This window comes from Eschscholzia californica, unplaced genomic scaffold (genome assembly GCF_041429995.1).
Source record: "Eschscholzia californica isolate CP2 unplaced genomic scaffold, dmEscCali1.0.p SCAF_6, whole genome shotgun sequence".
Taxonomy (NCBI): Eukaryota; Viridiplantae; Streptophyta; class Magnoliopsida; order Ranunculales; family Papaveraceae; genus Eschscholzia; species Eschscholzia californica.
Window position 1 is genome coordinate 37,207,924 of NW_028238483.1, and position 17,771 is coordinate 37,225,694.

At 34.7% G+C, this 17,771-nt stretch overlaps 2 protein-coding genes and 1 long non-coding RNA gene across 8 annotated transcripts; 1 reads left to right on the plus strand and 2 right to left on the minus strand.

The window, feature by feature from the left end:
• Positions 1 to 712: 712 nt before the first annotated feature.
• On the plus strand, positions 713 to 7,969 carry LOC147534386 (uncharacterized). Of its 6 annotated transcripts, none has more exons than XR_015227264.1 (8): positions 713 to 886; positions 1,163 to 1,670; positions 1,894 to 2,179; positions 3,160 to 3,264; positions 3,352 to 3,478; positions 3,713 to 3,813; positions 4,723 to 4,868; positions 7,556 to 7,969. It is a non-coding gene; the product is annotated as an uncharacterized LOC147534386 (long non-coding RNA). The 6 variants fall into 6 exon arrangements; XR_015227266.1 differs by having other exon boundaries at positions 761 to 886; positions 1,894 to 2,132; XR_015227263.1 differs by lacking the exon at positions 1,163 to 1,670 and having other exon boundaries at positions 736 to 886.
• On the minus strand, positions 2,309 to 6,247 carry LOC147534387 (cytochrome P450 87A3-like). Its single transcript, XM_086645751.1, has 10 exons — positions 6,178 to 6,247; positions 4,698 to 4,868; positions 4,284 to 4,608; positions 4,040 to 4,195; positions 3,690 to 3,941; positions 3,498 to 3,587; positions 3,310 to 3,388; positions 3,113 to 3,219; positions 2,875 to 3,002; positions 2,309 to 2,774 (listed from the first exon to the last, which is right to left on the minus strand). Exons 1-10 carry the CDS (start codon positions 6,210 to 6,212, stop codon positions 2,681 to 2,683), a joined length of 1,437 nt encoding a protein of 478 aa, XP_086501877.1. The 5' UTR covers positions 6,213 to 6,247; the 3' UTR covers positions 2,309 to 2,680.
• Positions 7,970 to 11,895: 3,926 nt separating the features above from the next.
• LOC147534388 (putative methyltransferase PMT15) lies at positions 11,896 to 15,672 on the minus strand. The gene is made up of 6 exons (XM_086645750.1): positions 14,747 to 15,672; positions 13,650 to 13,860; positions 13,269 to 13,566; positions 12,789 to 13,181; positions 12,594 to 12,671; positions 11,896 to 12,262 (listed from the first exon to the last, which is right to left on the minus strand). Exons 1-6 carry the CDS (start codon positions 15,440 to 15,442, stop codon positions 12,028 to 12,030), a joined length of 1,911 nt encoding a protein of 636 aa, XP_086501876.1. The 5' UTR covers positions 15,443 to 15,672; the 3' UTR covers positions 11,896 to 12,027.
• Positions 15,673 to 17,771: the final 2,099 nt, after the last annotated feature.

A 17,771-nucleotide genomic window follows, 5' to 3' on the forward strand; every position in this document is an offset into this window, starting at 1 on the left:
TGATATTCTGAGGCCTAAGCGCGCAGGTCGGTGGGGGACTAGGTCTGGTTTAACCCAACTAGCTGTAGTAACCGACAACCCAAGTTTTTCCTAATCTCTCCGAACCAGGATAAACTTTTGCTGGTAAAGTTAGATGGAATGTTGAACTCTTCCAAGCACTCAACAATCTCACAACTTCCACAAACCATGAGCATGATACATATTTGTCAAACGACATTTTTCGTATTCAAGTCTTTGTTTGGTGAACACTTCGAGGAGGATATTTTACCTCAATTCTCATATAATTTGGGTAATATAAATACCCATGAACGTAGTATCTCTGGGCTATCCTTCGACTTCATGGATAAATTTTTGGTCATTTACAGAGTTATGAACTTCAAGAAACAATGTACTTGAAGCTGAAACTTGTGCAGTTATGGACTCATTTGAAGGTGAACCAATTGATCTATTTCAAGTACTTTGCCACCCTTGTAAAATTTGTGTTGTTTTCGATTTTTTCGGCTGCTAATAATTTGGTAAAGTGTGATGTTATTGCCCAACAAATATACATTTAGACTATAGTTCTGCTTGTGATAACAATTTTAAATTTGAAAATGTTTAAATAAAATGTGACAGCTAATGATGTTTAGCCTGTCACTCGCAAAAACAAATAGACTCGAGTCAGATTCTAACTTCGAGTCAGTTATTAGATCTGACTTGCAGGAGAGAAAACAACCCGCCAAAGATTGTTATACCGATCCTGTTCTGATTTTCCCTCTCTATAATGCGTCATCGGAGTTCTTATCTCCTCAAAATGAAAGCTCAACACATGCGAAAGTTTCAGATTCCGATAACCTAATTTGAATTTAGAACTACTGTTGTTAGCATGGTGATTCCTCGTGAATCGGTAAGTGCTTTTGTTTGTTTTTGAACAATTTGATTTCATTATGTCATGATGAGTAAACAATAGAGTTCTGTAGAAATTAAAACACTTCCGAAACCCTAAATTTTATGTCGAAGTTGCTCGATAAGAAAATTCATTAGGTCACTTTCTCTATATACTATATGAGATCACACAGTGAAATCAGTGATGAGGAAGTAGGGTTGGATACGGACTATTTTTTGTTATAAATCTTACTATGATGGTTTATTAGATCGTGATGGTTAATTGTTCCTCTGAAAGATTTATGAAAAGCAAAGATTCCCACAATAGGGCTTGTTCTTAGACGTGAAAGGCGCCCGTTGGCAAGGTCAACAATCAAGGAAGGCTTCAATGAATGGGTATCTACTCTCTATATACATGCCCAATTTGTGTCCAATGTGTGATGAGCAGGCAGAGGAGTAGCTGGGTCATTTTCTCTTAGGGTAACTGTTCGATGTCAGAGTGGAGACATTTCAAAGAACCTACAGTCTATAGAAGACGATTTTCTTTTAAGGAAGTGTTTTAGTAGCTCCTGAATCAGAAAAGAAGTGTGGGAGTTAACTTTGCTGTCTCCGGAGCATTTTGGAAGCAGAGGAATTCAAGAACCTTTAGAGGTCATGAAGTTGAAATCTCTTCAGAGATTAAATCATCAATTTATATCTGGGCATCTAGATTTAAGGAATCAGCGGGATTACTGGGATTGTCTCTAGCATGATCATTCTATTGCAATCCCATGTGGATGTCCTCTGCCTTGCAATCCCATTTGGATGCCCTCTGCCTTCTAAGAGAGTAAACTATGTATAAGTTGAGATGTTCTTTTCAGGTTTACTTTTGTTGGTCTTCCTTACAGAATGGTTTAGTTGCTGGCAAGAGTAGGATTGTTTTCAAAACCACAATGGTGCTTTATGTATAAATGATGGTGATTGTGCTTCCGGCTTTTGCGCCAAAAAGGGTTTCTTTTATTCACTCCATGACTACTCGATTTGATCTAGGAAACCATGGAACAAGGTTTGAACCAAAGCATGAAATAAGTGTTGACCGTCAGTATAGACATTATCACAAGTAAGCACGAGGGAGGACATTATAGGCCTCACTAACAAAGTCGGTGAAGCTGTCAGCATAGTCACCCTGACGTCTATCCTGAATCAAAATCTGACTTCAACACACCGCAAGATAATCATCTCGTTCATGCTGATAAATACATAATCAAGCACACACTCTATGCACTTAAGTACCACATGCAATCGCCACAGAATGCACTAGTCAAAGAGAATGCGGGTAAGTTGGAGGTGTTCAATGTTAGTTTGTAGTGTTTTATATTCTTATTGTAAATAGTGGGTGTAACTTGTAAGTGGCCTGATAAGTTCGTTTTACACTGTTTATGGTACTTAATTTACTGGATCTCTCTTTATTATAAGTTAGAAATCATAATTGCATATCCTTATTTTCTAAATATTTACAGTATCTTCACATATAGATTGTTGATAACTGTATTACATATATGGGGGTTTAACTCTTCCCCCAAGATTGTATGCTCCAGATAAAAAAACTCATGGATGCAAATAGTGAACGCAACTTCGTATGCTCAGAGTAGGCAACATCCTCAACTTGATATTCATTTGAGAAAAAGACAATTCTTGATCTTTGCTTGCTTCCTTCTTCGAATATATTGTAAGCTATTTCTTTTTGCCGCATAAGAAATGTCCTTTTAGTATCACGTCTTTGTCCAGACAAGCCTTGTATATCTTATATCTGCACGTACATCCCTGTTGCCTGCTTTCAGTTATGCTTCTCTGATAATTTAACGTGAAAACCGTTGGGAAATGTTAAACCAGGAGTCCGAACTATATCTCCTCCCTTGATTGCTGTCCACCTAAAAGTTCATATTCGATAAACATTAGTTCTCATCTCTCTCCCTCTCTCTCTATGTGTATGTGTGTGTATATATGCCTTTGCTTTTGAGTGTTAGTTACCTGTATTTAGTAACCAAGCAATGGAGAAAGACCGCCATCTGGACCTTGGTAAAATCCGTCCCAACACAAAATCTAATACCACCACCAAAAGCCATGAAATGTTTGGATGCTCCATTCATTTCTACGCCCTGTGTGATACATTTATTATTTTATATTACTATATTTGTATAATGTTATAAGAGGTAACAAAGAACTGCTGAGAGTAAGAGCGATAGATACAAGTATATCCAGCACCCACCTTCCATCTTCTTGGATTGAACTCAAGGGGATCTTTATACTTGGCAGGATTTAAATGGACTGCTGGAGGACATACCATAACTGCCCAATCCGCCGGGATTGTATATCCTATCATATGATTCATTGGATGATCTTAGGTATCAAACGATTGAGGTAAGAAAAAATGATTATAGTAGAAGTTTAACAAAGAGTTTATACCTTTTATATGTATCTCTTTTAGTGATTTTCTGAAAATTCCAGGTACAATGTTTGCCAACCTGACTGTTTCATTGATAACCTGCAATTAATTGCAATTATAAGTTCTAAGACGTAGCTACTACCACTCTACCAGGAACATCATAGCACATGTTTTTGTGCGAGATAACAGGTTAGATATGTCAACCCACCTGAGCTGTAAAAGTCATTGACTTGTATTCTTTCCATGTGACTTCTGAATCTGCATTTTCCCTGTTTCTGATTATTGCTTCGTGCTCTTCCTGAAAATGATGACCCAAATTTAGACTTATGTCAATGTGGGTTGAGCTACAAGTAGCAAGTCCATTAATAGATTTTAGTATTTTAAATTTAGGATCACACACCGTTAATTCCTTGAGCACTTCAGGGTTGTCTGTAAGAAGCTTGATGGCTAATGTTAGAGCCAAGGAGGTCGTCTCGAAGCTTGCAAAGAGTAGCACAAACATTAAATCTAAAGCGATCGCTTCAGTAAGTACTGTTTCTTCTTTTTTCAGTTCTTCAAGAACATAATCGAAGAAATCCATTTGTTTTCTTTCTGGCATTGTTCGTCTCTCTTGTAGCATACCCTTTAGCATCTTCATTGCTTTCTTTCGCCCCTGATTAAATGAAAGCAGAGTTGAGACTAAAAATCCACAATCATATAAAATTTGTAAAAATGACATTCTGAAATTTAGGATAATGAAATTGTGGTTACCTGTAAACATTTGTTGTAAGCAGTACCGGGAATATTGAGGGGAAAAGAAATCAGTCCTTGAATGAATGCAACAAAATTCTCCCTTAGATTTTCTGAGGATTTTGATGGATCATATGTGTAACTTATTAGCTTCTTTGCAGTTAGATCAAATATCATCTGTACAAGGCCAAAGAATTGTCAGTCTAGAAAACTAAGCCTTATTGAATGAATTTCTGATGACGGTAAATGTTAAGTGTCAACTTACATTTGCTGTGGCTTCTTTTATATCAACACTATCTTGATTCGCCCACACGGATAAATTTTTGCGTGCCGTGTGAGCTACTTGAGGAAGAAGCTTTTCTTTCAGGCTTTCAGGGCCAAAGAGATTCAAAACCATGTTCTTTAAGTATTTATACATGAAACCATGTAAGGAACCTACATTTTGTTGCCCAAATATCTCTGTAAAAGTATCAGGATACCAACTTTGAAAAAGCTTTCCTTCTTGTTGGAAGATGAAGTGATTGATTTCTGGGTCTGTCGATACTATGACCGGTCGTCCAACCAAACTGGTTCTAAAAACTGGACCATATCTGACATAGGTAACATTAACATTAGAAATTTTTCAATCTCGTACATCTCAAAATTGGACTGATCAGAAAAAAATCTAACTTTTTCTTACCTTTTCATTCTTTCTTTGATGAAAGGAGGTATATCAGATGAAGTATTGGGAGCGAAAAACTGAAGACTTTCACCGAGAAGTGGGAAGCCCATTGAACCAGGAGGAAGTTTTCCATTGCATTTGGGATTTCTCCAGCTATAAACCCAGTGACTAACCCATATGATAACCAAGGTACCAATGCATAAACTCACTGACCACATTTTTCTCTCTTAAACTATAATGTATGTATGTGTCTATCTATATATATAGATAAATAGAGTCTAAGTACCTAAAAGAACTTCCTTGAAATGAAGCAAGAAAGTGAATGCTGAAAAAGGTATCTTATAAAACTCAAATGTGGGGGTAGAGACAAAAGAATGTGAGATCAGTTGGATCTAGGAAATAGAGAGAGAAGAACAAGAAAGTAAGAAGAGAGAGAAAGAATTTGTGCAGATGTACATCTCATAAACCTTGATAAAAGAACTACTTAAATAGAGAAGAGGTTTTGTTGAGTTCTCAACTAGTTTAAATTTAGTTTTTCTGTGAAGTTGGTTCCTCTGTATAGGTAGTTGGATAAGCGTGGAACTTATTAGAAAAATGTTTTGTTTAGAGACCGTCCATTGATATACTTGTCAACGCCTTTTAGAAAAACAACTTGTTTTAGTCATAACCCACTCAGTAATAGCACAAATCATTTCTACTCCCCTACCTCCTCGGAAATACTTTATAGATCCACTCGCTAGATCGATGATGTGAAGAATCAGAAAAATGCTACCGAGTAACATCCCTTATGTACATTGACTAACAGTCAATCGTCAAAAGAGAGGGTGTGTTATTAATTAGCATTATTCTTCAAGGGGTAGGACTAAAGTGATCTTATAATACTAAATATAATATATATACTTGGTGTCCTTTTAACCCTAGCATTACCAATAGAAATGCAGAACCTCACATGATGCTTCTTGATTCCTTAAGTTGTTAAGCCAGCTTTTTATGGTTCTTGATTATATTATCCCACGTCCTCTTTGTTTCTTAATTTCTTTAACCTCTTAAACTAAGATCTTATTACTTTCTCTCTCTATGACACAGACTTGTCGGTTGCCTGTCCTAAAGGTTAGAGTACAATAGAGGTCTTGAAAATACATTGCAGGTTGAGTGAATCACAAAAGCCTAAATTCAACCGAAGACCAAGAGCACAAAACTTACTTTTCTTCAAGTCAGCAAAGACCTACCCCCTAGATATGAGAAGATAGAGTTTCCAATAGAATCTAATTTACCTAAATCTTCAAATCCTTCATTAAAATCAATTAAATTACGAGCATTTGATAAGTTCACCAACTTCTTAAGATCTTGCCAGTATCTATCTAAAATACTGCTTATCTATGCATGCTTATTTTAGGATGATTTTATGTTGTTTGTTGCATCAATGTATCTTCTTTTCATAAATTTAGATCTCTTGAACCAATCATATTCAATTTTCCATTTTCATCATCATATCCATGTATGAGCTATGCTCTTATTATGATGAAGTCGCATCGATATAGTTTCTTGGCCTTCAACTCAAAATCAATGGGTAATTACCTGATATTATATACTTAATCACGAGGCTTCTTTGTCGTGGGGTTATTCTTATATGCCTTGTCATGTGTGGTGTTTGTTGAGCCTAACGCATGTTCAATAACGTAGAGCATGTGCAACGATGGGCCTATCATGCGTTTAGCGTTGATAGCCTGATACCATATTATGCGTTCAGTGACGTAGAGCATGTGTGGCCATGGTCCTATCATGCGTTTAGGGTTAATACCATATTATGCGTTCAATGACGTAGAGCATGTGCGCCCATGGGCAAATAATGCATTTAGCGCTGATACCATATTAATATTATGTTTGCAGAATCAGTTAAAAGTGTAATTGACAATGAGTGAAGAGGCCTCAGATTTTATTCACTTGGTCTCTAGACTCCCCTTTGTGTACTCGGGATTGTTCTCACACATACATCTTAATCAATGCACATATTTGCTTCATATAAACTAGATCTTTTTTTAGTCGTACCAATCATCTCAAGATTTTCATTTCATCATCAAATCCAATACTTATTTCAAATGAAGTAGGTTAACATAGATATGCTTACAACCACTATATATATGTATATATACATATCTATGCTTTTGGATTCTCAATATCTCTTCTCTAGTGAACCTAAGAAAAGTTTTGGTATTGACCTACAAGCTTTGAAAAGTGTTCCTTGTCTAACTTACCCTTGTCTATAAAATAAAATAAAATAAAATATATTAGCTATTAATTAAGACTAGTTCTTGGTTTAGGGGTTTACTCAGACAGTCCTGTTCCAATGACCCACATGTTCGATTCACTACAATGTGGGTAATTAGAATAATAATTAGGGAGAAGTGTAATTATACACCTGGTTAGAGAGTTAATTAGAACATTAAAAACATGGGGATCCTAATTTTTCTTTGTGATATGTGGTTGTTTTTCCTCAAAATTTGTATATGTATGAGTTAGGTGCTTGGTAAGGTGTGAGAAAAGGGTTCCTCCCCAGGTGACAAAACATAGACAATATTGGAAATTGAAAGCAAAAGAAATAATATTATTGAAACTTATCTCTACTGAGTATTAAAAGTCAAATTCTGCCAGTTATGAAAGAAATGAATTATTCCTGGTGTACTTCTCTAGGTAAGCTTAGGTTTTGGAATTATTTCATCTCCTATTTCTCCAGGTGTTAAATACAATCACTTAAATTGACAGTCTCTACTTCTAATTTTAAATCATTGAAATTGTGGTCGGCATTCTGCACCTTTTATAACATTGAGTTTCTTGCTTCAATTGTTGAATGTATTGTTTTTTACTTATGTTTGCAGATCAAGATATGGTGGAGGCGTTGAGGCGTGGAGCATTCAAGATTGGATTAGCTCAGGTTTGCCTCTATAGCACAATCTATTCTATGGGAGTGAAAAACTTTTGGTGGAATCGTTATCGTCGGTGGTCTTTCGCTCTTCGTTTAGCTCTTCTCACCTTGATGAGTTTGAACCGAATACTTACTTTTTCTGCAGTAGCCACGATCGGTTTGACCAGTAACGATATGTACCCTTTTTACCCATTATTACTTAAAAGCTCTAGCTATAGAAAAAAAGCAGCAACCATTCTTTTCGAAATAAATATTACGAAAAGAATAAAAATGTGCTAGTGGGTTGTAGCATTTTTAAGATTACGTTGGCGATGACGACGTTTTAGATTAAACTAACCAAATTAAAATAAGCCATAAAAATACCACATGACCCCATTGTCTGATTGATATTGAAGATAAAAACGCGTTTTGGAGCTTTGGGTGCACGTAAATTTATTTTAAAATTCATTAATAGGTTTTCTTAGGAGGGAAGAAGGTGCTTAATCCGCCTTTAGCTTTGCTTTCCCACATGATCATGGTACTATTTTATTAAGAACTAACTTAAGTACTTGATGATATTTAGAACAATAAAAAAAAGTACTTAATGATATTCTTTTCCTAAACTTTAAGAGATTTGTTTCCACCATTGGTCTACTTCTCAGCAACATTTATTAGTCTTCTACTAACTCGGAGACTCTAAATGTCTGACTCGTCTGAATGTCTGATTCAAGATGTCTTGTCCGTCCAGTTGAATCAGAGGAATCATATTTAGACAATAAGAAAGAAAACACCACATAAGTGAAACAAAAACGGAGTATCTAACAATCTAAACAAATATTTTTTTTTCTCTTTTCAAATTGTAGTTATGAAATTGATTTTGATTTGAAAGAAATCAATAGAATTGCCACTTATGTCTTAGAAAGTTAATTAAGAAGTAAGACACCTCATGAGTTAAGCAACTTATTTAGAAAGTTAATTAGGGGTTTAATTGGGTTACTTTGTTTACATACAAACACCCGGCCCACCAACAAGTGAAGAGTCTTTTTTTTTTGTTGCAAAACAAGTGAAGAGTCAAAAGACTTTAAAAATGGAAAAGTAAGAACAAAAATTGTATTTTATACTAATAAAATAGATAACTAAGATTAGCATTAACATCTGTTTTTTTACTAATAAGTGCAGTAATCTGATATTGTTTTTCTTTTTGTTAAATTATAATGGTGTTAGTGTTTAAAATAATAGTTCTGCCACTGTGTTTGTTCTTAATTTATTTATATATGAAAAGGTCGGTTTGTCCCCATCTTCCTACTCAATTTCAATGGACAAACTTCTTGAAAAGACCCATACTTTACAATCAATAGACTTTCTAGCCCCACAGTTTTTAAATTTTGACTCCTAAACTATCACCAACTATTGATTTTAAATCGTTGAACTTTTCAAAAGTAATCGATGAAAAAAATATGTAATCATGGTCATATTACACCAACATTTGAGTGAGACTTGGGAGAAAATAAGATTTGTTAAAAAGAAAAAGAACCTTAAATGTAATTTAACTTGATTCAGATATTTAGTATGATCTTTGGAGAAGAAAATACATTTTTAAGGGATGATATTACTTTTTTTTTTGTTGAAAAGGGATGATATTACTTCCGTAAGGGTATGAAAGATCAAGTTGCTCATATTTTTCAGTAAATTGCGATAATGATATTCATCGTACAAAAAAAAAAAGAAAAATAAAAAGAGTTTAGATTGTATCTCTATCTATCCATAGACGATATCAGACAATAACTCATCACCCGAAAAAGAGGAGAGAGCCACAAGGTATGCTTACTTGAAAGAGCAGACTTTTCATGGCAAATACAAAGGTTTAAGTCATGAATTGAATTAAATATTCATAAATGAGACTAATAAGTATTGAAGTCTTAACTATATAAAATTAATCAAATGGTATTTATATACATTTTTCGTTTTCTCAAATGATTAGCCCTTTTAGTTTGACAGACTGGCAAGCAATAATCACAATAACCTCAACAAAAAAAAAAAGCAATAATCACAATAAGCAAACCAAGTCTGAGTGGACCCTGTCTTTATTTGAACTTCATTTCTTTTTAATTATTATTATTTTGAAGTCTTAACGAAACTATACAATAATAATAAACCCAATAATCCAGAGGTCACACATTTCATCATTTATTGGCTTGTGCTAAAAATGCAACACTAAAGTAAAAAAAGACACTAAATAGATCTTACCATGGGATGGTCTTAAGAGTTTCATCTAACATTTAAGACTAAAGATCTCTTTAGTGATAACAGTTTATTCAATTCATGATGTGGTTAGTCATGTCATTTTGAATGAATCACTCTTAGAGTCTAGGTCAAGAAAAAAAACCGTTGTTTAAAATCATTTAATGATTTACATCATAATTTTTTCGAAAATTAACAATTTGAAGAGGTATGTAATGATAATCTATATGATAAAACGAAATGTTTAAGAATGATTATGGGATGAGATGGGTGTTGATTATTAAAAAAGACTTTTGTTGATATCATCTTTCTAATAGTTGGATTCAACCTTCTCCACTCGTGTGTGGTTATTGAAAAAGTTCCTAATTTAAAATGTCGAATCAATGAGCTGAGCCAGGTCGATAGTATGTTGTGGTAGCATCTGCTGAACTTGAAGATGAGAACACAGAAATAACTTAAATTTCAATAATTTAAACAAAATTTTAATACACATAAAGTAGCTAGTTCATTTGACTACAAATGGACACAAAATGGAGGATTTCATATATAACTAAAATTATGGACTAAGGGAAAAGAACATTAGCATCCTATTCAGTTCTTTTAGTGCTTATTGAGGTTTTGGCTTGTATTTTAAGATTGTGTAGACTACTTTTCGAAAACGATCGTGTAGATTATTTGGAAATACAGAAAAGCTAGTGTCAATGGTAGACTTTATGAGATAGATCACATGTGTCATAAATGTCATAAAATACTCAAATCCGTTGTAAACAACACCACATCGACAATGAGACAATGGTATGGTGTTGCTCTTAAGAGATTAAGCATTTTTCTCTAGTGAAGTCTTTTAAAATCGTGAAGCTCAAAAGTATCAAACCAGACAATATCACTAATAACCACAATAATATCAAACATATTTTCTTAATTTATTCATAATAGTCTGAGATATCTGTTTGATTTCCTTACATTTTCTAATACTAGATTAACATTTCAGGGGGGGCAAAAGAGACAAAGAGATATAGAAAATTTTCATTTGCCCTCATTATTAGTTCCATGACTCTCACTCTTACGGAGTACCTGAAAAATCAAAGAGATAGAAAAAAGTAACTAGTTAGTTAGTTAGGGTTGGATGCCAACTTATTCTTACACTTTATTTACTCTAGTAAGCTCAACTTAGAAATGATCTACGAACTACTCCATTTCTATCAGAACGATTCTATAACCCTAACTCATGTAGATCATCTTTACAAAAAATAACATTCTGTTATGTACAATAATTCAAATAACAATAAATGGTCGTTAAAACTAGAAGGAATTTTTTTTTATCAGAATGAGAATATAGAAAAGCGGTCAAAAGACAAGAACGAAAAACAGTGAAGAAACAGTTTACAGTACCGCAAGTAAGGGCAGGGAGGTGACAAGCAGCAGGCATACGAGCAGCAATTTGGAGAGTGTTGCAAATACAACCTTGATCAATTCGTTGCAAGGCCGCGCAACATTCAGCACTGGGTGCTGTCTCTGCTTGACCAGGTAGCACGTACGGAGCACACGAGGCAAGGCTGGTAAGACCGGCTTGACAGTTTTGAGATCGAACTATTCCTATTTCATTACCTACAACCATCAAAATTAGTAGTAACACAGCTAAGTGGTGAACTGAAATACCTGATTTCTTACTAGCTGCCATGACTGTCACTAAAATCTATTAATAATAATAATAATTAACTCTTGAAAAACTCAATGATTTCCCTAATCTAATTGGAGCTATTTATAGGTGGGGTTTTACTTAGTTGCAAGTGTTCTTTTGCATGATATATCTACTAGTTGTTATTACTAACTATTTTTCATTCATTTGGTGTTTTGAGTCATTCACGGCTTAAAAACGATAAAACAGTTACACGATAGTCTATTATTTTGCAATGCGAACTTTTTTTTTTTTTTTGAGAACAATGCGAACTTAACAAGCTAGTAAACTATTACAACCTTCACCTTAAATTGTGTTTCGCGAGACTGGAATGAGATTACCAACAATTTCAGATTAGATAGGTCTAAACATAGCATTGCTCTGGCACAGGCGAATGAATCAAGAATCACATTCTTCGGAATAGTGGTTACACCAATAATGTACAACTACTCTAAAAGCTAAAATGAGTATATGAATGAATCATCTCTCAAAGAATTTTAAACGAAAAAAAAAAGACTAAAAACAAACTAAGAAGATGGAGTAGATTCTTGTTTTGGAGCAGTCCAATACATTTTAACAGAGAACAAGATCTTCTCCCTATTATGAGGACTATCTTCATGATCTATAATTCGACTCTCCCATTGCAATGAATCTGTAATGCTCTTGATCTGTAATATCATATCCACATCGTCTCTGATAATCACCGTTCCTTCTGGTCGTAAAATTCTATCCATTTCCAATAGAATATCTTCCATTTCGCACCTGAAAAGGTTAAAAGTTATTCATTATCGCCTACCATTTTCTCTTTTTCGATTTTTAGGTTCCTGTTTCATTGTTTATGAAAGTACCCGAAAATAATAATTGCTATCCATGGTTTGGGCCTAATCGACATACCCAGGGCCGGATCATTAGTGGGCTAGCCTAGGCTTAACCCGGGCTAGTCAACTAATGAGTAATGATTTCCTTTAGAGGGGAGTAATTAGTTCAATTTTCTAAGCCTAACTCGGCTAGGCCAGTCCGGGTCTATAGAGAATCCTTGTGTCGCTTCTGGACACAAGATACCCACAAAAGTTTTTGATAAAAATAGTGTTACCTGTCTTTGTAGAGACTAAATACTGAATCAGCGTGTAAAAGATCGTACGTCCTTGGATAAGTAGACATCGCTTCGCACCTGTGGATATCAATATATGTATAGACATAGATAGATCGATAAATCAATGAGTAAATACTAATCAATAAAAATTTGGAACCAAATTAGTACTAGTTTGAGGGGGGAAAGGAAGTGTACCAATTCTGGTATGTACCGATCAAACCCCGCTCGTAAATGACTCCTAGGGTATTGGCTTTTGCTTCAACAGGAACAACATTCATAACCCACAATGGCAAGTCAACGAGTGAAGCAGCAAATCCCCCGAAACGTGCATTCATATCAAGTACATTTCGATATCTTCCCTTTTGTCCTAATTGGCTATTTACATTCTTGTAATGTGCTATTCTTTTCTTCCAAAGATCAGTATCTTCTTTGAACATTTTCTCTGTTATTCCTTCAACATTTCCACTACTAATTCTTGGTGGAATTGCCGTTAGTCTATCAGGCCAGTTCTGTAATTTTCCCCCAGCGACGTTTTCTATGTCTGATACTTCAGGGAGAGGAGTTAAACAAGTCTCCATTTTTGTGTACCTAGAAGGAGAACGCTTGTAAAAATTTGGCAAAAATTACAGATCAAATATGAGCTTTTCATATAAATTTATGTTAACTTCGACTCACCAGGCTCTATCAGAATCTTTAGCTTGGCAGGACGGTAGCTTTTTGGCGTTTTTTCGGTTCATTTTGCAGTGAAGGTGATTAGTGGGTTTCTGCCAAATTGCAATGTCGTTCTTTTCGACTATCTTCTTCCAACAAAGACTACTCGCAACTTCTTCTATCTTAGATTGTTCAAAATTTAGTTCTTCTTTAGTTTTTTCCCAACCTTTGAAGTGCCGTTTCCAATTGATCGGTGGACCTGATAAAATCCAGTACCCACCAGGCCGGAGCATTCTATCAACTTCGATTAAGTAGAGTCCATCTGTGTCACATACAAACTGTCAATTAGATTCCACAAACTCACGAAAACACATATTTAGGATTTTCAGGGTAACCAAATAGTACCATATTGTCCCCATGGAATGAGACATCTAGAGCAATGAGCCATATCAAATGCCCTAGACGGGTAAGGAAGCCGATTCGAAGCAAGTATACCAATTAATGCTGGCACTCCTCTTTCAAGAGCAAATTGTACTTGGGCTTCATGAGTGTCTTTTGGTGCGAACGACACAGTTAAGATGTTTCTAGACATTAGGTAAGCTCCCCAACTTGCTACCTGCGATACCAAAACCACATAGACATGTTGAAATCCAACACAAAATTTCTCCTTTCAAGACTAAACCGAAGCGAATTGAACCTATTTGGACTGAGTCTTGGTTGCTTGGGCCTGTAAAACCTAAACGATCTGCACCCATGACCTACCGATGCTCATCCATTATTTCTCAGTTTAGAACTATGACATGTTTCTGAAAACTATAACGACGCTTATTAGTAGATCATTCTCACATAAAATCAACAATCGAGTCATCTTCTCCCGCGTCCCACCCTCAAGAGGGTGGAAGAGGAGTGTAATAATAAGTTGGGTTAAACAATTTTGGAGATTGACCATCAATGCATCCTAAGTGAGCACTAAAAATAATTGAAAAGACAACCCCACCCACCTACCTACCTAAACATCAGAACAATAAATTGATAAACAATATCTAAATATTTTTCCATAAAACTGACATCTGACTCAAAAAATAAATGTAAAATTTACTCAGACTGGAATACTGAATCATGTAAATGCCCTTATTGAAACCCTAATTTTGTACAAATCAAACCACCCAAAAAAATCATACCTATTATGGTGGCCAAAACTAAAAGTGAACCCCCCAAACATTTATTCCCCTGTTTTTTGAGATTTTCATTTTAAATTTTTTTTCTCCTAAATAATTACTACTAAATTTAGTAATAATTTTCATTTCAAAACTTGGGAAAGAGAATCAATGGTGATTCCCAGAATCCGAGTAACCCAAATTTCATAATGAAATTAGTCTAAAATTTATCAGTCAATATTCTCCCTCAAATATATTCTCATTAAACCGGCCGATTCACTAATTGAACCGGTCAATATTTTAGATTTCATGGAAGCAACAATTCAAGATTTAGAAAGAACTTACCCCACAACCAGTATCAATGGCAGTTCTGATAGACCCATCTTTGAAATTAATCAATTTTCCAATATCATCAATATAAGCATCAGCACCATTAGGAAACATAGTTCCACCACCAGGAAATCTAAACTTTTTACCTTCAAATCGAATCCAATTTTGACCTGCTTTTTCAACTGTTAAATGTTTATGAGGAACATTAGCAAACCAAGCATAATCTCTACTAATTGGCCATTGAAATGGATTCTTGTAACCAAAAGGTGCAGGAATTCTACACTTTAATAATTCATTCTTTTCAGGGCAGTGTCTCTCTCTATAAATCAATCTCTCTCTAGGAAATTTCAGTGCTCTTTGTGTACCTTCACATGGGGTGTACTCACTATATGTGATTTCACAAGGTGGGAAATTTTTAGGTTTTGATAAAACTGGTGTTGTTTTGATGAGATTATCTGCTTTGTGGTGACTTGAAAAATCAAGATTTGAAGGATTTGAAACATGGGTTTTGTTTGAAATTGAAGAAGATGAATAACAGGGGATTTGATTATCAATAGGAACTGTGGGTCTTGTGTTTTGATAGAGAGCAAGAAAGTAAGAGAGAGAACAGAGAAGAGTGAGAAAAGCTAAGGAGTAAATAGTTGTGTTCTTAAAGAAGGAAGAAAAGGGTTTGGTTATTGTTGAAAATGGTGGGAAATTTGGACCTGCCATAGTTGATGACTTACTTAAAGAGGATCACAACCACTACTACAATTTAATCTATAATTCTTTGATCAATCTTCTTTCTATCTCTCTTAAACATCTTTTTATGGATTGAAGCAACTTAAATTTTGGATATAGAGAGAGAGATAGAGAGAGAGAGAAAGGGCTGTGGCCTGTGGGGGGGTTGTGGTGCTAGTTGGTCAAGACTTGTGAGTAGATAGATGAAGTAAAGGAATTGGAAGAGACACTTGAGAGTTGAAAAAGAGACAAAACAGTGTGGGGTTTGGGGCTGCGATTGGGTTTGGGTCAGCTATTGGGTTTGGGTTTGGGTTTGGATTTGGGTTTGGGTTTGGGTTTGGGTTTGGAAGGGCCGGATTCTTTTTCTTGTATTTGAAAAATGGTTAATTTGTAGTAAGTCGCCATCGATAGAGTAATTTTTTTTTCATAATTTTTTGTATGCATATTGTGTCCAACATGAAACTGATGATTGGTAGTAAAATATCGATTCTCCTGGTGAGACACAACTCAATTTTCATAGATTTCTATAGCTATTATCAACAAACAAAGAATAGATTTCTACAGTTACCTTCTTACAAAATTTTATGTACGAAGGTATTTTTCTTCTTAACGTTTTCAAAAACGATGACAAATTCGGTGGATGTGTAAAAAAAGAAAGAAAATTCTTTTTGTGTTAATCACTTATTAGAAAAAATAAAAAAGTTCAATTCGAAGGGGGCAATGGAAATCATAGTAACTTGGTCTCATCATTACACAACACGGATACATTATGAACATATTACATCCAAGGGTGGAGGCCCGGGTTAGCCTACTAATTATTTAACCAAAGTAGTCATTCATTTTAACAAAAGCATGTGTCGGTGTAGTGGTATGATGGTTAGTTGTCCACCTCATTGGCACAAATTAAGTCCCAGGCCTTACTTTTTAGTCTTTTCTTTACAAACTAACAACATCAGGGCCTGTTTGGTTCTTCATTCTTAAAAAGAGTCTCAAATCTTCAAAGTATATAGTATTAGACTTCACTTCTTTTCAGCTAATTAAACATAATATATCAAACTATCAATGATCTATTGTACAAATTTCTCATTTACATAATAGTAATTACCGCATGAATTGTGTGAAACGAGTTAAAGATTCACATGGTGAAAAGTTTTTTGTGTATTCTTTATATAAAAATTTACTTTTTATCGACGTTAAACTATTAGCCTGGGCCTGCATCAATTCCTGGCTCCGCCTCTGATTACATCATAAGTCAGATAAGCTCAATAACAATATTTGTATCAAAGACATCTTGAGTCCAAAGGACAATATAAAGACCCTTTAGGTCATCTCATGTAGTATGAGAGTCCATTTATCTATTTCTTTATTATTTGCACCTGAGTTCGATAAATCAATTATTTCTACTTCTACGAAGTCGAATTTGGGACACTCAATATGCTGAGTGGGTGTTCAATCACTAAATCAAATAGTGGTGGAGAGTGGGGAAATATTAAACGCACCCACCGACCGCCGATTTCTCTCTCTCCCACTACAAAGATTAAAACAAAACAAAAATTAACAGTAATGGGTTCACCTATTTGTGACTAAGTTTGTGCCCTAATTCCATTATGAATTTTATATTGGGCAGTGATGCTGTTAGTTTGAAAGTAATAGTATTATTTTCATTAGAACTCATTCCTCTCTTGTCCCAAACTTGGGAAGGTGTAACTAAGCTATCATATTTGTAATAGACCATATTTCTTTTCTAATATTAAACAGTAAAACAAATTTGGCTACAGTTTTGGAGTTCAAGATTGTCAATCAGTGTCTCTCTCATGTGCATTTTCTTTTTGTTAAAGATCTCTTTGGTGTGAATGAAAACAAAGAAAATGTCAACTAGATAATAATCTAACATTTTTCTTTGCTTTATAAATTTGTCTGAATAATTGGAAATGAATAGTCATGGAGAAATTGTGTCTGAAACCCTAAAGTCTAGAGGGGAGGTCCCAGACCAATAAATCTCAGATATCGATAGAATTTATTATTCAGATATTACATTAGAATATGTTTTTATTATACAGAAACACAAAGGCGCACAAATTATTGAAATATGTGACCGAGCCGCTTGATACCAGTTCGAGGCTGGCTCCATTAACATTACTCATTATAATATGAGAATAATCTTCCACCTTTCCATTCATAATAATTTTCTATATGAATTGGTACTGTTTTTTGTTGGGAGTATAAAGAAGGTCGGGAAACCCTAAATGTTTCAAATTTTGGTTGGGTAAGTAATACTGTTAAGACACATTCATAATCGGATATCCAAATAAATCATACT